Source organism: Hylobates moloch, unplaced genomic scaffold, assembly GCF_009828535.3.
Source record: "Hylobates moloch isolate HMO894 unplaced genomic scaffold, HMol_V3 SCAFFOLD_5, whole genome shotgun sequence".
Taxonomy (NCBI): domain Eukaryota; kingdom Metazoa; phylum Chordata; class Mammalia; order Primates; family Hylobatidae; genus Hylobates; species Hylobates moloch.
The window spans coordinates 29,195,628-29,222,772 of NW_026652280.1; the positions used below are offsets into that span (position 1 = coordinate 29,195,628).

General features: G+C 41.2%; 1 protein-coding gene and 1 long non-coding RNA gene across 5 annotated transcripts in view; one reads left to right on the plus strand and one right to left on the minus strand.

Moving 5' to 3' along the window:
- Window positions 1-3,719: 3,719 nt before the first annotated feature.
- SKA1 (spindle and kinetochore associated complex subunit 1) overlaps window positions 3,720-27,145 on the minus strand; it is a 52,961-nt gene continuing 29,535 nt past the window's right edge. For all 4 annotated transcript variants that reach the window (XM_058438342.1, XM_058438341.1, XM_058438343.1 and 1 more), the window contains 7 exons: window positions 22,619-23,137; window positions 21,939-22,037; window positions 17,578-17,702; window positions 15,317-15,414; window positions 12,446-12,583; window positions 6,227-6,396; window positions 3,720-5,424 (listed from right to left, as the gene is read on the minus strand). In XM_058438342.1, coding sequence (XP_058294325.1) covers window positions 5,276-5,424; window positions 6,227-6,396; window positions 12,446-12,583; window positions 15,317-15,414; window positions 17,578-17,702; window positions 21,939-22,026 — 768 coding nt within the window. In that variant the 5' untranslated portion in view covers window positions 22,027-22,037; window positions 22,619-23,137 and the 3' untranslated portion in view covers window positions 3,720-5,275. The remainder of the gene's footprint in view (window positions 5,425-6,226; window positions 6,397-12,445; window positions 12,584-15,316; window positions 15,415-17,577; window positions 17,703-21,938; window positions 22,038-22,618; window positions 23,138-27,145) is intronic.
- Window positions 19,169-27,145, plus strand: part of LOC131383440 (uncharacterized) — a 46,182-nt gene continuing 38,205 nt past the window's right edge. The window contains exons 1-2 of the long non-coding RNA XR_009213467.1: window positions 19,169-19,287; window positions 21,314-21,343. This is a non-coding gene — a long non-coding RNA (uncharacterized LOC131383440). The remainder of the gene's footprint in view (window positions 19,288-21,313; window positions 21,344-27,145) is intronic.

Consider the following 27,145-nt stretch of genomic DNA (forward strand, 5'->3'; position numbering starts at 1 on the left):
CAGGCACAAATTCTGATGTTAGGAATATTTTAAGCATATATCTTCAATAGTATTCATCCAGGACCAAAGTAAGTCCTGATGCAGGAAATGAGTGAGTTTCACAGCTTTCTGAGCCCCTACTCGACCCAGGAAGCCCAGGAGCACGCGCGCGCGCACGCGCACACACACACACACACACACACACACACAAATTAAAATAGCGGAAAACTTCCCAAATTTAATTAAAAACCATTAATTTGCGTATCAAGAAGCTCAGAGAACTCCAAGTAGGACAAACACAAGACCATCAACATTCAAGTATATCATAATCAAAATGTTGAAAGACAAAAAAATCTTGTCTCCCTAAGTTGTGGCAGGCCAGGTCTCACTAACGCAGGCCTCCATAATAACTGTTTCAGTACTGAGTGGTTAAGTTGAATATTAAAAGCTAGTGCCCTTATACAAAGGCTGGGATGTAACAAAAGCCCACCAAGAGTTTTGCCTTGGCCTTTCCTGGGCCTTAAAGCATGACAAAATAACGAAGCAATTCTTAATAGGACCCATTTAGGATTAAGCAAGTTTTACTGTGAGTCTGAAGAAACTCCCCAGGCCTCCACAAACAAGTTTATTGGGGGTGTGAAGGAACTCCCCAAACCTCCGTGATTTAGCAGGAGACAAGATAAGGCTAATTACCCCAGCACCAGGACCCATTTAGATTAAGTAAATTTACTGAGGCTCCAGAGGAAGGTCCTCAGGACTCAGACCTTCTGGGAACATAGTGACTATTCATGAAGTGATTGCTACCATCGTTTCTTTCAGGAAATCTCTACCTCAACAGCAGGTTTGAGCTCTCTCCTTCCCTCTAAGCAGCGGCCTCCCTTGCATAGCCCCTGAGACAAGAAACCCTATCTTATCCCTTCCATAGCAGCTTACACCCAGAGGACCCTTGCCCAACAGGTAGTCTTCCTGGAGGAGGTTGGCAGTATGTTTAAACCACAGTCCACAGGATCCACAGCAAGACGCTTTAAGCGGAGGAGTCCATGTGCTGTTCAGACATCTGGCAGGAACTTGCCCTGCCAAAGATGGGATGCAGGCCGTCCTCGTACTAGCTCCCCTCTCTCCTCTCCTCTATATCACACTGTAGTGTCACTGTCACTGGGCACTTTATCAAGCTTGGTGGCTGAACAGACATCGTGTTAATGGTGGAGGGTGTCAAGGTTCTTGGCATCTTAAACAAAGAATTGGACAAAATGCACAAAGCAAGGAAGGAATAAATAGTTTTATTGAAAATGAAAGTACACTCCACAGTGTGGGAGCGGGCCTGAACATAGGGACTCAAAGGCCCCGTAACAGAATTTTGGGGAGTTTACATACCCTCTACTTGGGGTATGCCCTACGTAAATGAAGAGGATGAAGTGATAAAGTCATTTACTTGGCCTACGCCCTATGGAGAGGATATTTCCTGTCATAGCCGAAGTGTGAATCAGCCTTATGTTCCTTGCCTCCAGACCCCATTTTCCTGCCTCAATTGGGCTGGTTTTTAGGATATCCATCTCCCTTTCATTGCACTCTCAAGTTTCACCAGTACTTCTCTCACCTCCTACCCCCAAGTGGAGTCAGCAAGGGCAACCAGGTGACTGCCGTGATTATCTTGTTACAGAAGATAAGACGACTGTGGTTCTAAGAGATTAACTAACCAAAGCTTGTACTGCGTGTCAGTAGCATATCCAGGATTTGAACTCTGGTTAGCCTTCTCACCCCAAAGTCCATTACACTGCCTCAATAAATGTCTTTTACATACATATATTTACTAATAAGATTGTGTAATGAAATTTCATTAATAAAAATGAGTGGGGTTTCAAAACAGATTGCTTTATGTCAGGTTGCTTTATGTCATAAAGCAAAACAGATTGCTTTATGTCCCCAAAACGTATTTCATGGAGCATTAGTATGCCCAGAGATATGAATATGTATTCCTCAGAAATAATGAAAGAGGTAATGGAAGTAACTCTCCACAAGTAGAATGTGTGCTCCACTACACAGCCTTGTCTCTGTTGGAGATTTAGAAAATAAATGGGTAAGATGAAGGACTTCAGAAGTCATGCAATAATAAAATCTGCTTATCTTTACTTAACTAAGCACATCCCACACTCTTATAATCACAGAACCCTTATTAAAACCATCTATGGGCTGGGGTGCGGTGGCTCACACCTATAATCCCAACACTTTGGGAGGCCGAGGGTGATTGCTTTAGCCTGGGAGTTCAAGACTAGCCTGGGCAACATAGCAAGACTCTGTCTCTACAAAAAATACAAAAAAAAAAAAAGCCAGGCATGGTGGCATGCACCTGTTTGGGAGGCTGAGGTGGGAGGATGGCTTCAACCTGGGAGGTGGAGGCAGTGAACCAATATCACACCACTGTACTCCAGCCTGGACATCAGAGTGAGATTCTGGCAAGAAGAAGAAGACAAAGACAAAAAAGAAGAAGATGAAAACGAAGAAGATGAAGAAAAAGGAGGAGGAGGAGGGGAAGAAGGAGGAAGAGGAGAGGGAGAAGGAGAAGGAGGAGGAGGAGAAGGAGAAGAAAGAAGAGGAAAACAAGGAGAAGAATGAGGAGGAGGAGAAGGAGGAGAAGAAGGAAGAGGAGAAGAGAAAAAGAAAAATTGTATTAGTCTGTTCTCACACTGCTAATAAAGACATACCCAAGAATAGGTAATTTATAAAGGAAAGAGGTTTAATGGACTCACAGTTCCTCATGGCTGGGGAGACCTCACAATCATGGCGGAAGGCAAATGAGGAGCCAAGTCATGTCTTACATGGCAGCAGGCAAGACAGCTTGTGCAGGGAAACTCCCATTTATAAAACCATCAGATCGCGTGAGACTCATTAACTACACCATGAGAACAGCATGGGGAAAACCATCCCCCCCCACCCGCCCCCCCATGATTCAATTATCTCCACCTGGCCCTGCCCTTGACACATGGGGATTATTACAATTCAAGGTGAGATTTGGGTAGGGGCACAGCCAAACCATATCAAAAATCAAACAAGACTTAAAGAATAATGCCATTATTTTCACTTAAGTTGAGGCATGAAAAATTAAACATGCCTGTATTTAAATTAAGGAAAACAAAAGGATAACTGCAAATATGTAGTGTCTGTGTGTTCATCACAGTGATGGTGTTAACCAGGCCACAGGCTTGGTGAGACACATTTTTTCTCTGCTACAGGGACAAGCCTGCCAAGCAGATGGCACAGACATAGATAGACCAGTCTCCCCAGGTGCGTGAGAGAAACATGGCTAAGTTCTTACAATCCCATTATCCATTTTTCTTGACTATTATCAACCTACCCACACATTATTTTATCATCTTTTTCATCAAAAAGGGAAAAGCCTGTTTTATTCTATACTACATTCACATAATATTTCTGACACCAAATGTGTGGGGGTTTTTTCCCTATCCCAACCAATTTTCCAACTCTCTAGACACCAACAGAGTATCCCGTATTTAATTCAATTCTGACACTAAATACCTAGAGTTGATGCAGACCCCACAGATTAAGGGCTCAGTCCCATAAAACTGTCCCGAACTTCAAACACCAATCACAACTAGCAGGTCCCCAGGTTGCCCATACTTCTGTCCAACATGGCTACACATGGGTGTTCCCACAACCCCCTCCTCAGGTTTGATAATTTGATACGGCAATACAGAACTCAGGGAAATGCTTTACTTGTGTTTACCAGTTTATTTTAAGCCTACTACAAAGGATACAGATGAACAACAGCCAGATGAAGGGGTACCCGGGGCAAGGTCCAGAAGCATCCTGAGCACAGGACTTGCTGACTTCATAAAGCTGGAGTGCATCACCTTCCTGGCACATCAAAATGTCTGCCAACCCTGAAGCTCCCTGAATTCCATAGTTAAGGGATTATGTCTTGTTGACATAGGCTTGATGGATTATTCACTCAATCTCCAGCCCCTCTCCCCTCTCCGGAGGTGGGAGACTGAAAGTTTGAAACTTCCAATCATGATGTGGTCTTTGTGAGCAGCCCCCACCCTGAGTTATCCAGGTGCCCATCAAGAGTTACCTCATTAGAACAAAAAATTCTCCTATCACTAGGAAATTCAAAGGAATTTAGGAGCTTTGTGTCAGGAACTGGGGTCAAAGACCAAATATTAGAACAAAAGATGTACTCCATCACTTTGGAAATTACAAGGGTTTTAGGAGCTCTGAACAAGAAACTGGATAGGAGGATCAAATATATATTTCTTATTATATCACATTATCACATCAACTCAATGTACATTTATTACACTTTCATTACAGGTTGAAGTTTACAGACTGGTGTACACTAAATGCATTTCAGGTAAGCTGCTCCCTAAGGACCTATAGGAAAGCCCAATAATCAGATGATAAACTGTCTCCAAATCCAGCTTCCAGGAAGTTTACCTATAGACTGAAATGCCATCGATGGAATTTAGACACTAATGATCTTTTAAGTCCAAAGGGCCTGGGTATCCTAACCTCATCATCTTGATCTTTTTCTTCCAATATCACATCTGTACCCAATCTTTTTTTCTTTTTTCTTTTTTTTCTGAGATGGAGTCTTGCTCTGTTGCCCAGACTGGAATGCAGTGGCACGATCTCGGCTCACTGCAACCTCCACCTCCTGGGTTCAAGCAATTCTTCTGCATAGGTGGGACTACAGGCGCATGCCGATCTGTACCCAATCTTATTAGGGTCTGCAGCATTGTCCACTCAACACAAAAACTGGATATGAGCATTTTTTAGTTCCACTATGTGCCTAATACAGAGGTGTATTCAGCAGGTAGTTAAATATTTGGTGAGAGGAGGTGAATCTTGAAAATACATAAGCTTGGCCGGGCGCGGTGGCTCACGCCTATAATCCCAGCACTTTGGGAGTCTGAGGAGGGTGGATTGTTCGAGCTCAGGAGCTCAACACCAGCCTAGGCAACATGGTGAAACCCCATCTCTCCAAAAAATACAAAAATTAGCCAGGCATGGTGGCGCACGCTTGTAGTCCCAGCTATTCAGGGGGCTGAGGTGGGAGGATCACTTGAGCCTGGGAGGTTGAGGCTGCAGTGAGCCATGTTTGTGCCACTGCACTCTAGCCTGCGTGACAAAGCAAGACTATGGGTGACAAAGCAAGATCCTGTCTCAAAAAAAAGGAAACAAAAAAGATTAAAAGTTAAAAAAATTATATATAAGAAAATTATAGAAATAGCCTCTACACTCTATACCCTGTTGGTACGTTCAAAAGTTCACAAGGGACTCAGGTTATAACATAACGAGTAAGTCCTCCCCCTCGGACCTCTGATAGCCTCCGGCAGTGTCGTAAAATATTCAGTAACACGTGAAACTTCTTGTCAGCTTTCAAAGTTGTGAACTCCTTTATATCAGCTTCCACTATAAAATAACGACCTAAAAATAAAGATATTAGTGCTAATTTTTATAAGGCCAACTTGCAAAAGAGTCTTTAATACATTAAGTTGTGAATATGAATGGTATTAATCGTTTTTACTGTTAGTATCCAATAAAACCAAGAACTAGTATTCTTGCTAAAATAATAATTATTCTATCAATAGAAGTTGCATGCGTGATATTAGGTCACTAGCTATCTGTTGGTATCGCTTGAACAATTCACTTTTCAAGAGGCAACATGGCATAGTGGTTATAAGAATAAAACCCATAACAGTGCTATCATTTAACTGGATGACCTTGGACAAGTAAGTTAAGCTCTCTTTGCCTAGTCTGCAAATTGGGAGTAATAATAGTAAGTGATATGGGTGTTGTAAGGATTGAAGCTCTTGGCACACTCTCTGCCATACAGTAAGTAGCTATATCAACAGGACTAGCTGTTATCATTACTATTCAATTTCTTAAAACATTGGGCATAGTTTCACAATAGACTCTAAAGCAATGTTTCTCAGGCTCAGCACCTACAGACACTGTGAGCCAGAGAATTCATTTTGTGGGTGCTATCCTGTGCACTGCCAACTGTTATAGCAGCATCCCTGGCCTCTACCTACTAGATGCCAGGAGCACCCAGCTGTAACAACCAAAAATGTCTCCAGACATGGTAAAATGTCCCCTGGTAGGATAACTGCTCCTGGTTGGGAATTAACACTCTAGATTTAGAATTTTCTAGAACTAGCTACATTTCTCATGACTTAGTTATACTCTGAACAGTTCACATGTACACATATATATGCTGCCATTTTACCTTTGGTATCCTTCGTTTCTTCATCAATAAATCTGTGATAGAGATTTCTGGTCACAGAATTCATAGACTTTTTTGGCTGATGTAGGATTTTATATTTACTAATTACTGCCTTGTTGATTTCTTTAATAACATCATTAATTTGATCATAGGTTAAGCGGGATTTCATGTACCTGTAAAAAACTATATGGTTAATTATTGTTTTAAAGAATCATTATACAAAATTACTTTCCTTGAAAAACATAAGTATGGGCCGGGCGCGGTGGCTCACGCTTGTAATCCCAGCACTTTGGGAGGCCAAGGCGGGCGGATCACGAGGTCAGGAGATCGAGACCACGGTGAAACCCCGTCTCTACTAAAAATACAAAAAAAATTAGCCGGGCGTGGTGGCGGGCGCCTGTAGTCCCAGCTACTCGGAGAGGCTGAGGCAGGAGAATGGCGTGAACCCGGGAGGCGGAGCTTGCAGTGAGCCGAGATCGCGCCACTGCACTCCAGCCTGGGTGACAGAGCAAGACTCTGTCTCAAAAAAAAAAAAAAAAAAAGAAAAACATAAGTATGATGACTTTGTACAACAGTAAAACTACAGTACCCTTTACAAAAACAATCTTATATCAACTTCCAAATAAACCAGAGAGCTGAATAATTAAATAGAGGTGACAACATATTGATGCTTACCTTCTCTAATTATTAACCTCTCTTGTTTACCTATGGAGAACTGATATTATAATTTTAAACAAGCTCTCAAGTTCCGATTCAAATGGACTGATTAACCGCAACATATGTTTATTTAAACATTTTTAAATGTTTGTGAGCAAAGGAAAAACTTAAATATTAATAAATTATACAACTTATAGCACTCTAGTGCTATGCAAAAACTATTACTTGTTCAGAGAAAGAAAGAGAAAAAAGGAGGCGGAGGAGGAAGGGAAGATGAAGGGCAACAAAGAAGACCACAACAAAGTTGACAATGCAAATTAAGATAAAGGAGAACTGATGGGGTAGGGGATGTACAGGAGTGAGTGACGAAGCTGCCTGGGCTGAGGAGAACCAAGGCGTAGCCATGATGTTTTCTATGCGCTAGCTCAAGTTCCCTTAGAGCACTGTCTCTTTCACTCTGAATTCTACTCTTCAACCTCCCTCTTGTCCGTCCTCCCAGTCACCATGGAGTCTTAGAACATAAAAATAGGAGACTCTCAATCTTGAACGTTTTGAACACACCAAAAACAAAACTTGATGATTTGCTTCGATTTGTCTCTTCAACAAATTCTAAGTTCAGTAGGTTAAGCTCTGTCCTTCACTTCTATTCAAAGTAGCAGCTTTTTAGTCAAAACTTCCTTGATACAATGATATAGAAGTTTATTTAAAAGAAAATGTTCGTATTTCCAAAAAAACACTCATTTCATTATTCCTCTTTTCTAAATTCATTTTTGCTGTCCTGTTTTTTCTAACCACAATTTCTACAAACTCTTATACCCCAGTTCTCCACCCCAGTTCTCCACAATGCACTTATGAATTCCTTCAAATCTTCTCAACTACCACCTTCAATTCCTCAATAGTCATCCCTAATCTCTTTCAATGTTTTCCACTTTACTCTCAGCACTATTTGTTTTAAAGTAAATAAAAACTCTATTCTTGGAAAACATGATTTTTTTACCCTAATCTTCTAACTTCATTTCTCATTCATTAAATAACCCCTAGTTGAAAAATGAATACTCTACCATGACCATTCTAATTTCCTTCCACTAGCTCTTCATGGAAGCATTTTCCAAAAATCCTTTACTCCACTGTTCCTCACAGCCATCTGCTCTTCACATTAGCTCAGCCAATGAGCAACAACAACAAAGACCAAAGCTGAATAGCATCAGAGCATCAAACAGTTTTCATGAAAATAAAGCTGTCGATAAAGGAAATGACTGCTAGTGTGGTGGCTCACACCTGTAATCTCAGCACTTTGGGAGGCCGAGGCAGGTGGATCACTTGAGGTCTGGAGTTTGAGACCAGCCTGGCCAACATGGTGAAACCCCATCTCTACTAAAAATAGAAAAATTAGCTGGGTGTGGTGGCACACACCTGTGTTCCCAGCTACCTGGGAGGCTGAACCATGAGAAATTGCTTGAGCCCAGGAGGCAGAGGTTGCAGTGAGCCGAGATCATGCCACTGCACTCCAGCCTGGGGGACAGTGAGACTGTCTCAAAAACAAAAAAAGTAGAAAAAAAAAAAAAAGGTAAAGGAAATGACAAAATGACCCTCTCCCCCCAGAAAAAGACAAAAGAGCAATGTCAACGTCATCACTAGTCTTGGAGTTGTGAAAGAGCCAGGTATTTTTCAAGTGGCTAATTGGTAGCAATTTTTAAGTAGTAGGTAACACTAGCAGGTGTGCGATTAGGTTGGGCATTCTTACATGCTACCAACAGGAGTAAAAATTGGTATGCAGCACTCTGACGTGTCAAGAGCTTGGAAACTGTCACTGCCGTCCTCACAACAAGAGCAAACTGAAAGCTGGTAACTCTTCTCAGAGAATTGAGGTCACAGGACCAAACACTGCCCCCAAGACAGGAGAGACAAACAAATGCAGAGAATGACAGCTTCCTAGGAACAGAAACCACTGGAGTGAGTAACTGTAGGAACATTTAAATAGTAACGGACAAACTGCTAAGGCTCTGTTTGAACTAGCTTGAGATTTAACTCCTGGGGATCCAGTTTAGGAAGCCCCCCATACTTTCATGAGTTTTACTTCCAGGAACCACCCCTGCCTTCCCCCTAAGTTTTCAAAATGAAGATCAGAGAAAAATTCTCTTGAGCATCAGCAAGAGGAGGGAAAAAGTAATTATTTTGAAATAGGGCAGGGAAAAGTAGAGCAGTTCTGTTATCCAAAACAAAGACCTGCCCTCAAGGAAAACTACTTGACTAGAACCTTATCTGACCTAGGGGAAGGGTAATTAGATGATTTCAGCCCCTTCTAGCTAAGAAACACCTTAGAAGGTCACAGGCCAGAGATGCAGTACCCCTAAAAAGCCTGAGATTTAATCATAAGATTCTAGAATGCTTCTCTCCAACACCTTACCACACTACAACAAGGTTACAGGAATGTATTAGTGAACTAACACTTAGCAAGCTACAAGACACAGAATCGATTAAGAAAAAATTTCTAAGGAAACCCAAAGACAACAGAGAAGACAAAGAAAATGGGAAATAAGGCCGGGCACGGTGGCTCATGCCTGTAATCCCAGCACTTTGGGAGGCCGAGGCGGGCGGATCACGAGGTCAGGAGATCGAGACCATCCTGGCTAACATGGTAAAACCCCGTCTCTACTAAAAATACAAAAAATTAGCCTGGCGTGGTGGCGGTGGGCACCTGTAGTCCTAGCCACTCTGGAGGCTGAGGCAGGAGAATGGCGTGAACTCGGGAGGCAGAGCTTGCAGTGAGCTGAGATCGTTCCAATGCACTCCAGCCTGGGCGACAGAGTAAGACTCCATCTCAAAAACAAAACAAAACAAAACAAAACAAAATAAATGGGAACTAGAAGAAACTGAAGCTTCTGACATTTACAACTGTAGCAACCATTAAACATAGCCCAGCTCCTAGACATATCAACATAAAATCTCACACTAAAAGCCTATTTACTTCAGTTCCTATTATCCAGATACATCTTGTCCTGCTTTCAACAAAAATTACTAGGCATAAGATAAAAACACAGGCTGAGAGCATCAGAAGCAGATTGAGAAATGACAGAGATTTTGGAAGTATCAAACCACTAACTCAAATAACTATGTTTAATATGCTAAGGACTCTAATGGAAAAAGGATAAAATGCAAGAATAGACAGACAAAGCAGAGATGGAAACTCTACAGAAGAATCAAAAGGAAATGCTAGAAATAAAGAACTCTAACAGAAATGAAGAATGCCTTTGATGGGCTCCATCAGCAGACTAGACTCAGCTAAAGAAAGAATCAGTGAACTTGAAGATACATCAATAGATAACATCAATAGATACTTCCCAAACTAAAATGCAAAGAGAAATACAAAAAAGAACAGAAAACCCAAGAACTGTGAGGCAATCAAAAAAAGTATAACATACACATAATGGGAATACCAGAGGAGAGGAAGAAAGATATGCAAAGAACTCTTAAAATTTAATGAGAAGAAAACAAACAACTCACTTTAAAAACGGACTCAAGACCTGAACAGATATCTCATCAAAGATATGCAAATGGAAAATAAGTATATCAATATGAAAAGATGCTCAGCGCTCCCTTTGATAGCTCAGCTGGTAGAGCAGAGGACTGTAGTACTTGCTGAAAAGATGCTCAATGTCAAATGTTACTAGGGAATTGTAAAGTAAAATAATTAGATACCACTATACACCTATTACAGTGGCTAAAATCCAGAACACTGACAATACCAAATGATAAAGAGTATGTGGAGCAAGAGGAATGTTCTGTCATTGCTGGTGGGAATGCAAAATGGTATAGCCATGGGCAGGTTTTTACAAAACTGAACATACTCTTACATGATTCAGCAGTTACACTCCTAAGTATTTACCCAAATGAGTTGAAAACGTATGTCTACATGAAACCTGCACATGAATGTTTTTAGCAGCTTTATTCATAGTTGCACCAAACTGGAAGGAACTAAGATTGCTTCAACAGGTGAATGAATAAACAAACCAGTACATCCATACAATGGAGTACTATTTAGTGTTAAAAAGAAATGAGCTCTCAAACCACAAAAAGATACAAGGGATCATAAATCCTTATTTCTAAGTAAAAGAAGCCAGTCAGAGAAGGCTACATACTGTATGACTCTAACCATATAACATTCTGGGGTTCAGTGGGAGATAGAAAGAGGTGGGATACAAGGCACTTTTAGGACAGTGAAACTTTTTAGGATAGTGAAATTCTTTTGTATGATACCGTAATGGTAGACACGTGACATTATGCATTTGTCAAAACCCATAGAAGGTACAACACAGAATAAATCCTAACATAAACTAAGGATGGTAGTTAATAGTAATGTATCAATATTGGTTTGACAACTGTAACAGATATGTCATACCAATGCTCTGTTACTAGGGAAAACTGTGTGCAGGGGAGAAGTGGTATGAGAACACTGTACTATCTGCTCAATTTTTCTGTAAACCTAACAAAGGTTCTAAGAAACATACCTTATTAAATAAAACAACAGCCAAAACAAACTGGTACGAAAAACTCTCTAGAAGGCAAAATAATCATGATCTTTGCCTCATGGACTCTCCTCCTAAGACTCTATCCCAAGGAAATAAAAAAATTGCAAAACAGCCTTGTCTAAAAGATATTTCATTGTACCATTATTTGTAACAATAAAGTCAACCCAAATACGTAATGAGGAAATGCTACAATAAGTTACTGGATAGCTATATATTATATGACTATAAATGATAGAAAAATTATCACAATAAAAGGATAGTAAGCTGTGTTTACAGTATAACTACATTGCTATAATAACAGGTATAAGAAATATCTGTTACATATGTATAGTCAAATAAAATCTGGAAAGCTATACCCTATCTTATCTGAATGGTAGAATTGCAGATGAGTTTTACTTTCTGACAACAAACACTTTCTAGCAACATGTATTATTCGTATAATAAAAAGGTAACAAGAAATGTAATATAATATGAAGCTTAGAAGTTAAGCAAAGCCCTGGAATTACGAGTTTAAAAATGTGGATTTTCATAATTGGTTCCCCATTATTGCCATATGTAAGAGGCAAGGGAGATCCCCCTCTGGGGGAAGCATTTTGTCTTATTCATTCCTCTATTCTGAGTGACCCAGAGTCTGGAATATAGCACAGGCTCAAACAAGCACGGGGTACAATGCACAAATGGAAACCAAACACAACACTGTCCATTCTCATTCTCAATTCTACACAACACACTCAATTTCCTTAAAATTACCACAAAACTGAGGCTACTTCTATAATATGATTGGTAATCTGTAACACAAAAAGGTCCAAGATAGGACTTAAGCAATGAACTGATCCAACTCTTGATCTCTCTATGAAGGGGTTTTACAACAAAAATCTTCAAAAAATTTACTGCATTTTCATAGTATAATGTGAAACTTTTTAAAAAGATCAGTATTTGCACATAGCATATCACAATTAATATAATTAAGCTTTATGATTTAAATGATCATTTATGTTTATTAAGGGGTTGAACATTATTTATCTTAAATACTTACGAAGGAACACCATTGAATTCATCACAAGTTATAAATGGCATTTCCTTAATACTTCTTTGTTCTTTGGGAGGCTTCTTTATGGGTTCAGGTTCCTCTACTTTGATTGGTTCTTCAGGATCAAGATCTGATCCCTTAACACTACAGAATAGAGATGTACATACATACAGGCAATTGTCAGAAATAAGCAGCATACTGCAAAGCTTTCTCAACTGAAAATAATATTAAATACGTAACTCATCCTGTTATAATCTTATTGCCAACATTTTTTTCTATCCCTATGTCTATTGTTTATGAAAATCTAAATGGTGAAGGAAATGTTGAAAAATTAAGCTCCCAAATCTTCAGTAATATAGCTATATTTATTTACGTGTAACATGATATCTTCATCAGTTGTCCCACCAGCTCCTCAAAGTCAGTAAGTTAACAGCTTTACGGCTTAATAGCTTCTCTTAACCCTTAACAGCTTGTCTTCCTGACACATCCCTAACTCTGAATCTGGAAACATCAGTTATCTTGGACTTCTATTTATTCTAATTTATCCTGATGGTTGCTCATGTCAGTCCCTGTGTATTGCAGAGTCATTTTAGCTGCCAGCAATGATCATGGGTCACCCCTGGATTCGATCTGCTCAATTTTTAGAGCAAGTGAGAAGCCTACTAATATAGCTCCTGTCCCACTAGCAAACAAAGTCTAGAAACACACTATAGCTTCTAGGTTCCTCAACTGCCAGGGATGTTGCCAGCAGCAAGTCAAGACACAGGAAAGATGACATCAGATATAAGAAACAGTAGGCGGCTGCTATAACTACACATAATAACAGGTATAAGAAATACCTGTAATATTTCTTATACCTGTTATTATGTGTAGTTAAGTAAAATCTGGAAAGCTATACCCTATCTTATCTGAATGGTAGAATTACAGATGAGTTTTATTTTCTGACAACAAACACTTCCTAGCAACATGTATTATTTGTGTAATAAAAAGGTAACAAGAAACGTTACATAATATAAAGCTTAGAAGTTAAGCAAAGCCCTGGAATTATGAGTAGGAGGATGGCCTCAGGAGCAAGCCACGGGAATCTCCAGAAAGGCAGGAAGTGAGATCCCAAGATGACAGTCAAATGCCAGACACAGATGGCAACCAGCCTCACTGAGGTGGTGTGACTCTACCATGCTGCACGCTGTCAAGATAAAGATGCCCAATGCACCATAATCCTTCTGTGAATCCTAACATATGAGATTCCACTGTGAGACTGGCTGAATCATACCTGTACTTGTTTGTCTTGACCTTGTGTTGAGGAAGCACCTGATTGGCTCCCTTATGCCCTGCTGTGTTTATCAGCTGAAAATAACCATTTTGACTTACAGAAAGGTTCTGCTCTGACCCATCTCTGAGAGTTGAAGCTAGGCCATAGTGAGCTTAGAAGAAAATTCTTCCTATTCCCCTGATCAAATTCTTGCTGGATGTCCAGTGACAGGTAATGGCTGAGAAAGAGCAAGACAGGATAAAGATGCCAAGTCCTCGCCGAGGTAATGGGAGGATATGTGGGTAACAAGAGAGCCAGGTCTTCGAGATGCAAAGTTTGAGGAGAAAATAGCAGGTCATTAAATCGCTGGAACTAGATGTCATATCAAGGCTAGAGCTGGACATTTGAGAGCATTAACAGTGGAGTTAGGTAAGAATGAGTAAAGCAGGTAAGAGAGATCTATAATTTAAAAGAGGGGAGAGAAAAAGGAGGCAGCCAAGGCAGAGAAGTGGGCTGACAACTAAGAAAGCACAGTGGCAGTGCAGAAAACAGAATTTCAAAAACAAAAAGGCGGTATGCAAAATGAAATCTTAGAAGTAGAACCAGGGCTGATGAGCGATTTTTGACCTCTTCGTGACCTTCAACCACCCTAGGTGTGGTGGCAATGACAGCCAAAAGCCAGGTGTTAGGGCCTCGGGGAAAAAGCCGAAGCACAGACATGCCTTGTAAGAGGGGAGAGAGAGAGGATGGACACTTGAGGGGAAGAAAGAGCTAAGCTTATTGTTCCTTTGGCTTTTATTTTTTTATTTTTTTATTTTGAGGCAGGATCTTACTCTGTTGCCCAGACTGGAGTGCAGTAGCACCATCAGGGCTCACCGCAGTCTTGACCTGCCAGGCTCAAGCAATCCTCCCGCCTCAGCTCCCTGAGTAGCTAGGACTACAGGGGTGTGCCACTGTGTCTGGCTAATTTTTTGTATTTTTAGCAGAGATGGGGTTTCACCATGTTGCCCAGGCTAGTCTCAAACTCCTGGGCTCAAGCAATCTGCCTGCCTCGGCTTCCCAAAATGCTAGGATTATAGGCGTGAGCCACTGTGCCCAGCCTCTTTAGCTATTTTTAAAATGGTAACTTCCTTCAGCTTATTTTTACCCAAAGGCAGTGGTTCTCAATGGTCGGAGAAGATTTTGCCCTCAGAGGCATTTGGCAATGTCTGGAGACATTTTTCATTGTCATGAATGGGTGGGATGGAGGGATGCTACCAGAATCTAGTAGGCAGAGATCAAGAACACTACTCCATGTACTATACTCATAACAAAAAATTAACCTGCCTAAAATGTCAAGGAACAAACGACAGTTGACAAACTGCTCTCAGGGAAAGAAATGAGTGAAAAAAGAGAGGCTAGAGAGACTTGCCCTTGGCAAACTGGGAAAGAAGTGTTAGATTTTCCTCAGAGACCCCAAGATAAGAAAACTGGTGAACATGGAAATACTGTTTTTAGTATAGGTGACAAAAAACTAGATCATCGCTGACAAAACTGCAAGCACATGAAAGAACAAAAGGCTTTGAAGAACTTGTTTTCATGGGTTTATAAATCCAGATAGCAAGAATAATTATAAATACACTTACCAGCTCTGGGTTACTGTTACTTGAGGCAAATGGGAAGGAATGTTTTCTTTAAGATGTTCTACGTCTTTGTAATCTTCTTCAAGAGATTCACAGAGTTCCTAAAATTTAAAAATGCTCACAAATAAGTCTCTGTCCTCCCCATGTGTGTTTTAAGATACTCTAAAGAGCAGGGAAAACAGTGAACCATAATCACAGTCACTGTGGCTGGACACGGTCGTTCACGCCTGTAATCCCAGCACTTTGGGAGGCTGAGGCAGGTGGATCACGAGGTGAGGAGATGGAGACCATCCTCGCTAACACTGTGAAACCCCGTCTCTACTAAAAATACAAAAAATTAGCCGGGCGTGGTGGCACGCACCTGTAGTCCCAGCTACTCAGGAGGCTGAGGGGGGAGAATTGCTTGAACCTGGGAGGAGGAGGTTGCAGTGAGCTGAGATCGTGCCACTGCACTCCAGCCTGGGTGACAGAGAAAGGCTCATCTCAAAAAAAAAAAAAAAAAATCACATTGACTGTGAGTACTGAAAATGCAGAATGAAGTGAAAATGCAATGAATCCAGCAATAAAAAATTGGTTTCTAGAGCTGTTTTTGGATGGTGGTAATATTTTTCTCTACTAGATTTTTTTCAGAGAACAATCACTATAATCACATTGCAATTACAAAGCAGGACTAAAGTTAAGTCTTTCTCAAATACTTTAATCTTGGGAGATAACTAAGAAATATATAAAGAACTTATGTTTTTCATTCTCATAAATTGCTTTTGTTGGCTTACCAAATGCTCCCCAGTGTTACCTGTGTAACAGCAACCATATTATCACAGCGTGGTAATATACCCAGCTGGCAAGCATGAGATGCTGCTTTAGGATGACTTCCACTGTGGGCTACCTACATGCCAGCTTAATGAAAATTTCTACTTGATAGCTGGGGTGTTTTGGTCTCTAACTTTTACTAGAACTTGAGGCTATGAACTCATACACATTTTAATAAGGAAAATATTTTTTGCCTTTGGATTCCCGCCTCTGGCTCCCAATCACAATGTGAACAGAAATTCCAAATAGCCTTCAGTTCTGAGTTGAGCATTCTCTAGGGCCACATCTAACCCTGGACATTCTTGGGCAGGTTAGAACTGAAATGCCCAATGGTTTCTGTTTTGAATTTATATAATGTCTTTTCCTTGAAGAGGTGAATGACATTCATGGATACCAATTCCATTTTGACTAATAGAGTGATAGGCATAATCATGCCCATTCCTATAGCTGAACAATCTTTACAGACCTTAAGGATTATAACGCTGAATGGGGTCAGGGAGGTCCCTTGTTCAATCCCACTGAGCAATTCCCCAGCTCTAACAATGTGAGATAATTATGGTACAGATTATTCCCCCATCAGGAAGTGCACAAGTACTTTTATTAGCTGAAGTCAATTTGAAGGCTTGTTTAGAATAAAATGTGCATGTGCATGAGGCTCAAGTTTTTCTTTACCTGAGAACCCTTATATTACCTTTTATAAAAATACAGAAATATAGACATATAAGGGAGCTAAGAAACAGTTCAATGTGATCCATTATTTTTTCAAATGAGGATCTTGAAACCCCAAGCGGTAAAATAGCTTTCTCAGGGTGGCAGAGAGTACCAAGGACCACCAAGGTAAGAATCCATATCTCCTCACCCAAAGCAGGTGTTCTTTAAATACCACTCTACTAGAACATCATTGTTTAAATTAAAGCTACAAAGAATTATTAGCAAACTCTCCTTTCTAGTAAAGTTCAATTCCACTAGCCATCAGCAGAAAGAAGTAGCTGTGGGCCGGGCGCGGTGGCTCACGCTTGTAATCCCAGCACTTTGGGAGGCTGAGGCGGGAGGATCACGAGGTCAGGAGATCGAGACCACGGTGAAACCCCCTCTCTACTAAAAATACAAAAAATTAGCCGGGCGTGGTGGCGGGCGCCTGTAGTCCCAGCTACTCGGAGAGGCTGAGGCAGGAGAATGGCGTGAACCCGGGAGGCGGAGCTTGCAGTGAGCCGAGATTGCGCCACTGCACTCCAGCCTGGGAAAAAAAAAAAAAAAAAAAAAAAAAAAGAAGTAGCTGTGGAGCTCCAAATTCCATTATACTAGGAAAATAAAACATAAATGGATAAATGGCATACTGTACCATTAATAATTTATAAACCAAAAACATTATAAACAAAGCATCCTTAAGAATTACTTAATTAGGGAGTTTGTATGTATTGCCTTTTTACTGCTTCCTCATTAGAAAACATTACCTTGAGTGAATTGTTAGTTTGTTCTTGATACTGAATTTCCAATTCCAATTCATTTAGAAGTTCATTTATTACAATGATCTCATCTCCTATTTTATTTAATACAGTTTTCAAGGTAGGTTCCTGGCCTGTTATAAACAAAAATAAAATAGAAAACAAAGTGTATAGAAAAGCAGTAGCTACAAGTACTCATAGGAACTCTTGGAACAGATAGCTGTACCTTAGAGAGGGGTGGAAAAAGGTCTACTGCTTTAGCCCCTAGAAACTGACTCCATGGACAATCTTGAGACCTCATTTCTAAGTAGTATGGAACAGAAGGAGGGGAGAGGCAAGGACAATGTCTCCCCTGCAAATTCCTCCACTTATTAAAATACTTAGAAATGCTAGGTAAAACAAGCATCCTTCTACATCCACAGCTAAGCTTTCATGAGAAAAAGGCAAACCTCCAAGGGTTCCAATATGAAGAGGGAACTGTGGTTCCCCCTCATACCAGGCAGTGTGTGTGAGCTGAGGCTGCAGCAGCCCTAATCTGAGGAGTGTGGAGCAATGCTGGACAGGAGGTTGTCAGTCTCAGCAATGGAATATATTTGATTTTAATAGGGATAAGATCCAAGGTTTTGGGGCTTTAAAAACACAGGGTGTTGGAAGTGAGAATCTCAAACGAGGCTAGGACTCTTCTTCATGAATATATATTTTCATTGAAAGTTGTAATCACTCACCAGAGAAATAAGCTTATGTTTTAGACAGGCCCTTCAGTGTGTGTGTGGAAGGGGTAGGAGTGAGGATGAGGTGAAATTCTCTTTCAGAATTTGTAATATGGATTTGGAATTCATATTAACACTATCCACACTATTCAAAACCACCCCTAAGCAGACAAAGTAACATAAAAAGTCACAAGCTGGTGATAACCCTGGGTACCTGGCAAAAACAAACATAAGACATTTATAAAGTAGTATATTCTCATAGTCCCAATCCCACCTCCTAGCACCCCTCTCTAGCAACTTTTAGAGATTTGAGATGGATGAGAAAATCAGAGTCCCTTCCTCCCTAGAAATAAAAGAAGCAGTTTTTTAAAAAATTTAAGGGCAAATTAAAAGCACAAAAGAAAAACTACCTTCATAATTGAAGCTTCCCATCTGCATTTCCAGCAATCTAACAATGACATACACATAAGTAAAAGCAGACTTTGGCAATATCTGTAGATTAAGGAGGCAGTAGAGTGAACCAGGTAGAAGGCCTGAGGTCAGAGACACCAAGTACCTACCTCATTACTGCGAAGATAGGTGAAAGTACATATAAGATGGGCTTAGTCCTGCGTGTAGAACCTAATACTCAGTAAATGCTAACTGCCATTCATCATCATCATGAGGAGTATATCATTCTATCTAATAGAGCAACGCTACTTGCATTTGACACTCAGCTCATAACAACTAAAACAAATTAATAAGTAAATGAGAGTACTGATGTCTCTGCGAATAATTTCAGTAGAATTAGTTGAACACAGTATTTCTTCCCCATACACTGGTATCTCAACTTTTAGTCACCTAAATTTTAGGGTGTTGTTTACCACTTTTTTTTTTTTTTTTTGGGGACAGGGTCTTGCTCTGTCACCGAGGCTGGAGTTCAGTGGCACCATCAGAGCTCACTGCAGCCTCAACCTACCAGGTTCAAGCAATCCTCCTGCCTCAGCCTCCTGAATAGCTGGGACTACAGGTAAGCGCCACCACACCTGGCTCATATTTTATTCTGTGTAGAGACGGGGTCTTACTATGTTATCAGGCTGGTCTCAAACTCCTAAGCTCAAGCGATCCGCCTGCCTCGGCCTCCCAAAGTGCTGGGATTACAGGTGTGTGTCTGGCCACTGCTTTTTATGTAGTAATCTAGTCAGTTACAGAAGCCAAAGTAGCAAACAAACTACCAGGCTTTATTTTATAGGCTATGGAGCCACACAGACAAATTATTCTCCCCCCATACAAAATGACAGTTGACAACTGTGTAGGGATCTAATGGGTCTGACTGCTTCAGCCAGGCCTATGCTTTGGTGGGTCATGTGAATTCAAGGCTTGATAGTTTTATAGATCTCCAAATTATATTTGTTTATCCATGAGTAATCATAACCTCAGAAAGTGAATTTAAACAAGACTAATTATTAAACATCTAAAAGTCTTTTACAAATTACTTCAATAAAAATGGCAACAAAATAGAAAGGGTACTAACATGGGAATCAAGAAACAGAAACTGTTGCCCAACCAAGTACTCATGAGCTGAGGGACCTGGGCCAGCCACCTGACTTCCAAGAGTCTCAGTTTCCTCAGGTGTGAAGTGAGGGGGCTCCTTAAGATGAACCCACAGTCCCTTTAGCTTTAACTTTCCAGAGTATGTGAACCATAAACTGTGAAATGTATGAGGCTCCTTTATTAGTAGTTACCAATATAGGACTGAGAATATAAAGGTCCCTGGGAGGGGAGGTATAATTCAAAACGGCCTATCTAACATTATAATTTCATATTTGAGAAAGTTTTCAAACTACCAATTCATAATACAAACTACAATACAAGTTCAACACAACCTTCCCAGCACAAGGAATTCTGTCTGCCAATAAACCTTTACCCTCCCAGATAAGGTTAGGGAGTATATAATTCTTTAAACAACACTTTAGATTTGACAAGGATCATCTGTTTCTCTGAACTTTCATTGCATCATCCAATTTCAGCAGGTCAAAATATTTTCAAAGATACTTACAATCTCCAAGTTCATGGATGCTTAAATAATTTACTTCATTTTCAATTAGTTATTTCCCAGTGATACAGAGTAATAAGCTTCCTCCAAAGCAGGCTCTAAGATGGGTTATGAACTACTTTTACCTCTATGGAGCTCTACATCAGTTTTTTTTACTTGCCTTTTAATACAGTGATGTGCCACATAACAGTGATTCAGTCAACAATGGACCACAAATATGACAGTGGCCCCGTAAGATTATAACGGAGCTGAAACATTCCTATTGCCTTGCGATATCGGAGCCATCATAACATCATGGTGCAATGCATTATTCACATGTTTGTGGTGATGCTGGTGTAAACAAACTATAATGTCAGTATTATAAAAGTACAGCACATACAATTTTGTATAGTACATAATAATTGATAATAAATGGTTACTAGTTTATGTTATTTACTATACAATACTTTGTATTGTTATTTTAGAGTGTACTCCTTCTACTTATTTAAAAAAAAAAAGTTAACTGTAAAACAGTCTCAGGCAGGTCCCTCAGGAGATATTCCAGAAGGCATTGTTATCATAGATGACTGCTCCACGTGTGGTACCGTCCCTGACGACCTTCTAGTGGAACAAGATGTGAATGTGGAAGACAGATGTTGATGATCCTGACCCTGCATAGGCCTAGGCTAATGTGTGTGTGTGTATTCATTTTTGACAAAAAAATTTTAAAAAGTTAAAAAAAAATAGGAAAAAAGCTCATAAAGATATAAAATTATTTTTGGACACCTGTACAATGTATTTGTTTTAAGCTGTTATTAGAAAAGAATAAAAAAGCGAAGCCAAACTAAAAAGCTTATTAAGTAAAAAAGTTATAGTAAGCTAAGGTTAATGTATTATTGAAGAAAGTTTTTTATTTTTTATAAAATTTAGTGTAGCATAAGTGTATATAGTACTTATAAAGTCTACAGTAGTATACAGTGATGTCCTAGGCCTTCACATTCACTCATTGTCTCACCCACAGCAACTTCCAGTTCTGCAAGCTCCATTAATGGTAAGTGGCCTATACAGGTGTTCCATTTTTAATTTTTTACTGTATCTTTTCTATGTTTAGATACTCAAATACTCACCATTGTGTTACACTTGCCTAAGGTATTCAGTACAGTCACATGCTATACGGGTTTGTTGCCTAGGAGCAATAGGCTATATAGCCTAGATATGTAGTAGGCTGTACCATCTAGGTTTGTGTACATTTACGTACATTCTATGTTGTGATGTTTGCACAAAGACAAAATCATGTAACGCTTTTGTCAGAACACATCTCCATCATTAGCAACGCATGACTATATCTCTATTTAGCTGTAGAACCATGGATGCCACATAACCTTCAAATCTCACCATTGGCCTATGTGTCTCAGAAAAACATAAGTAAATAGTTCTAATGAATATTCAGTTCATTGTTCAATGTACCTTACATTTTTAGTATCCTCCACAATATTCAAAATGACATTGGACTATTTAAAAAATCGTTATTCAAAATCTAAAATTACCTAAGATGCAGTCACTTAACCAAGCGAAGATATCATTCAGAGTGGAATAATCAAAATACATTTTGTATATACAAATTCAGTGGAATCTGTTTTACTTACCACAGTTTCTTAATGACAAGGTTTTCTTAATATTGCCAATCTTTTCATTAACATGAAAGCATAATTGTTCCAGATCTGAGGAGGCCATCCTTTAAGCCTCTGAAGAAAAAAATATAAACATATTCATAACAAGAAAAGCCACACAAATTTCTGTTCACTTTCGAAATCCAAGAATGGTCAATGTCAAGTAAATCACATGTCTTTGAAGGTTAAGTACAAAAATTCAAGAGCAATTTCTTTCAATTCTACAACATTCAGTTTCTAATCACGGTACCGTACTGACTTGTCTTAGAGCCTTTGGCCATCGATGGATCCCAAACCAGTGTAAAGGGGATAAGCCTGGGTCCTTTCCTTAAGGATTCAGGAGGACAAACGCACTATTTATATATAAAGACAACATTGGTATTTTCTTTAAACACGCAAAATATGGACACATTTTTAAAAAATGTGTTACACTGCCAAAGAAATGGGCCCAGGTAATCATTTTTCCTGTGCTGTGAGGGGTTGGGGCTTCACAGTTTGGGTTCGGTAAGGAGGCAGAGAAATGGGAAAGAATCAGTTTCCCACCCACTCCGCGGGTGAGAGAGAAGGGGAGGGTCTAAAGCATCCACCCCAGCGTCCAGCCCCGTCCTCCCCCACGCCAGGCGCGGTCCGCGGCCCCCAGCCGCCAAGCAAACTACCTCAGGCGCTTCCGAAGGCAGGGTCCCCAACACACAGACTGCAACCTCGAGTCCGTCCGGGAGCAAAAGGCTACTCGCCGCTGGGTCTCCAGCCGCGGATACAGCAGTCTCCGCTGGAAGCCCGGGATGGTGAGACGTCACTCCCGGAGCAAAATTCAAACCGCCCGCCGAGCCCTGGCGCAGCGCAGGCGCACATCCATGCTTCCGAAGCGCAGGCTCAGCTGCTGTTCCCAGTTTGCGTCATCCGGGGCCACAGCTGGGCGGGAAGGAGGCGTGGCTGACCCAGAGAAAGGCGGGGCGAGGGCGAAGGCGGGGCTTCCGGACGAAAAGATGCCCCGGAGGTGCTGTTCCCGCGCTAACCAGTCCGGGGAGATTTCAGTGGGTCTTGATCGCAGCCCAGCCAGGGACCTGGTGTCGCCAAGACGTGGTCTTCGACGTTTGCTGCACCTTAGAGTCGCCAGGGGCAGCTATTACAAGTCTCAGTGCCTAGAGTACACCTCAAGTCGGTGAAATCAGACACTGGGGAAATGAGAAACAAGCCTTAGTATTTGTAAAAACACCCCAGAAAATTCCAAAGAGCAGCCAAGTTTGTGTGGAAGAAACAGTGACCCTGTCTTCTGGGTCTTACAGCCTCTGTAAGTGTTCCTGGGCCACCAAGGGTCGGGCTGCTTATTCTCATGATGAACTGGGAAAGAAGAGTTTATTTCGGTAACCGGGTACAGGGAAAAGGCCTGGAAAATATCGCCAAATCGACTCAAAATTACAAAGTTTTCCAGAGCTTATATACCTTCTAAGCTATCTGTCTACATGTAAGTGTGCATGTGTGTAAAGACGTAAATGATTAACTTCTTTTAATCTGTAACTAAGATCAGTCCTAAGGAAGGTCTTTATTTAAGTAAATTTACTTAATCTAGATGGGTGCAGGTGCCAGAGGTGATTACCCTTGTCTTGTCTCCTGCTAAATCATGAAGGTTTGGGCAGTTCCTTCAGACCCCCGATAAACTTGTTTGTGGAGGTCTGGGGGAGTTTCTTCAGACCCCAAATAAAAACTTGTTTAATCTTGAACAGGTCCTGTTAAGAATTCCTTCTTTATCTTGTTATGCTTCAAGGCCCAGGAAAGGCCTGGGCAAAACTCTTGGTGGGCTTTTGTTAATTCCAGCCTTTGTATAAAGACACTGGCTTTTTCAGCTTTTAATATTTAACTTAACCAGTGCTGAAACAGTGGTTACGGAGGCCTGTCTGTTCAGCTGTTAGTGAGACCTGGCCTGCCACATAAGAGCAAATATAAATTAAGAAAAACAAAAGTTTAATTCTCCCTGTTGAAAAAGAGGGAAAAGCACCCAGGGCTGGAGTGGTGGCGCTGCCAGGTTCTGTCCATCCCTTGGCTCCACTGCGATATTCACTGGGGTGGGACCACACCCAGTGGCTTCCATCTGCTTGTCACTGGTCACTCCCATCTGTGAAGGAGACTGAAAAAAATCTTTTGTAAAAAATGTAATCTGGACAGTTACTTTCACTCACGTCCGTGTAGAGACCGCCAAACAGGCTTTGTGTGAGCAACAAGGCTGTTTATTTCACCTGGGTGCAGGCAGGCTGAGTCCGAAAAGACAGTCAGCTAAGGGAGATAGGGGTGGGCCGTTTTATAAGATTTGGGTAGATAAAGGAAAATTACAGTCAAAGGGGGTTGTTCTCTGGCAGGCAGGGATGGGGGGGTTGAAAGGTGCTCAGTGGGGGAGCTTTTGAGCCAGGATGAGCTAGGAGAAGGAATTTCACAAGGTAATGTCATCAGTTAAGGCAGGAACAGGCCATTTTCACTTCTTTTGTGATCCTTCAGTTACTTCAGGTCATCTGGATGTATACATGCAGGTCACAGGGGATATGATGGCTTAGCTTGGGCTCAGAGGCCTGACATTCCTGTCTTCTTATAGTAATAAGAAAAATAAAACGAAATAGTGGTAAAGTGTTGGGGTGGCGAAAATTTTTGGGGGTGTTATGGAGAGATAATGGGTGATGTTTCTCAGGGCTGCTTCGAGCGGGATTAGGGGCGGCGTGGGAACCCACAGTGGGAGAGATTAAGCTGAAGGAAGATTTTGTGGTAAGGGGGTGATATTGTGGGGTTGTTAGAAGAAACATATGTCATATAGAATTATTGGTGATGGCCTGGATACGGTTTTATATGAATTGAAAAAAGAACGGAATAAGACCAGGAGAAAAACAGGTATTAAAGGACTAAGAATTGGGAGGACCCAGGACATCCAATTAGAGAGTGCCTAAGGAGGTTCAGCATAGTCCTGCCAGCAAAGATTATTTATTTACTTTAAGAGGGAGTTAAGAGTGGTAGTTTGGGGATAGCACCAGGAGATATCAGCTGTGATGGCTTGGAGAAACAGTATAAACCGGCAGTGTAAATAAGAGCAGGGCATTTATGAGTAGTTGAGAACGGTGACTAGGAGTATAACTAGACAGAAGATAGTAGGGATGACAAGTTTTTTGGGGCACAGTCCAAGTTGGTCTGGTGTCTGGAGTGAGACTGGGGCCTAATAAAAAGGAGCATCTATACAGGAGCGTAAATGGGCTGTGTACCCTGTAGCATTCTGAGGACAGGCCTGAATTCTGAAAAGGGCAAGTGGTAAAAGTGTTGTCCAGTCCTTTTTAAATTGGTGGCTGAGCTTGGTGAGGTGTGTTTTTAAAAGACCATTAGTTCACTGAATACCAAGAGCCTGAGAAACTGCTTGGGTGATTTGACTAATAAAGGCCGGTCCGTTATCGGACTGTGTAGAGGCAGGAAGGCTGAACTGAGGAATTACGTCTGACAGAAGGGAAGAAATGACCGCGGTGGCCTTCTCAGACCCTGTGGGAAAGGCCTCTACTCATCCAGTGAAAGTGTCTACCCAGACCAAGAGGTATTTTAGTTATCTGACTCGGGGCATGTGAGTAAAGTCAATTTGCCAGTCCTGGGCAGGGGCAGATCCCCGAGCTTGATGAGTAGGAAAGGGACGGGGCCTGAACAATCCCTGAGGGGTATTAGAATAGCAGATGGAACACTGTGCAGTGATTTCCTGAAGGATCGATTTCCACGATGGAAAGGAAATGAGAGGTTCTAAGAGATGGGCTAGCGGCTTGTAAGCTACATGGAAGAGGTTATGAAATGATGACAGAATAGAATGGGCCTGTGAGGCTGGAAGGAGATATTTTCCTTGTTCCAAGAACCATTTGCCTTGTGTGGGAAGAGATTGATAGGTGAAAGTTTCAGTGGGGGAGTACGTGGGAGTGGCCAGATGAGAAGGAGAAAAACTGCCTTGAGGGATAGAAGTTGGAAGCTAGCTGCTTTTTTAGCTAACTTGTCAGCATAAGCATTGTCCTGAGCATGGGATCTGATACCTTTTGATGGCCCTTGTAGTGAATGACTCCAGCTTCCTTTGAAAGTAAAGCGGCCTTGAGAAGAGTTTTTATTAAAGAGGCATTAATGATGGAGGACCCTTGCCTAGTGAGGAAATGTCTTTCAGCCCATATAACAACATGGTGGTGCAGGATATGGGAGGCATATTTAGAGTCAGTATACATATTGATGCATATCAAGGGTGAGGGCTCGAGTTAAGACAATGAGTTCAGCTTGCTGAGAGGTAGTGGGGGGCGGCAGAAATGAAGGGGTGGGTTGCCCCTCCACACCTGTGGGTGTTTCTCGTTAGGTGGAACGAGAGACTTGGAAAAGAAAGAGACACAGAGACAAAGTATAGAGAAAGAAAAAGGGGGCCCAGGGGACTGGCGTTCAGCATACAGAGGATCCACGCTGGCACCAGCCTCTGAGTTCCCTTAGTATTTATTGATCATTATCGGGCATGGCAGGACAATAGTGGAGAGAAGGTCAGGAGGTAAACACGTGAACAAATGTCTCTGCATAATAAACAAGGTAAAGAAAAAAGTGCTGTGCTTTTGATGTGCATATACATAAACATCTCAATGCCTTAAGGAGCAGTGTTGCTGCCAGCATGTCCCACCTCCAGCCCTAAGGTGGTTTTCCCTTATCTCAGTAGATGGAATATACAATCGGCTTTACACCCAGACATTCCATTGCCCAGAGACGAGCAGGAGACAGAAGCCTTCCTCTTATGCCAACTGCAAAGAGATGTTCCTTCCTTTTTTACTAATCCTCCTTAGCACAGACCCTTTACGGGTGTTGGGCTGGGGGACGGTCAGGTCTTTCCCTTCCCACGAGGCCATATTTCAGACTATCACATGGGGAGAAACTTTGGACAATACCTGGCTTTCCTAGGCAGAGGTCCCTGCAGCCTTCCGCAGTATTTTGTGTCTCTGGGTACTTGAGATTAGGAAGTGGTTTGAGATTAGGGAATGGTAATGACTCTTAACAAGCATGCTGCCTTTAAGCATTTGTTTAATAAAGCACACCCTGCACAATCCATTTAACTCTGAGTTGACACAGCACACATTTCAGGGATCACAGGGTTGGGGGTAGGGTTACAGGTTAACAGCATCTCAAGGCAGAAGAATTTTTCTTAATACAGAACA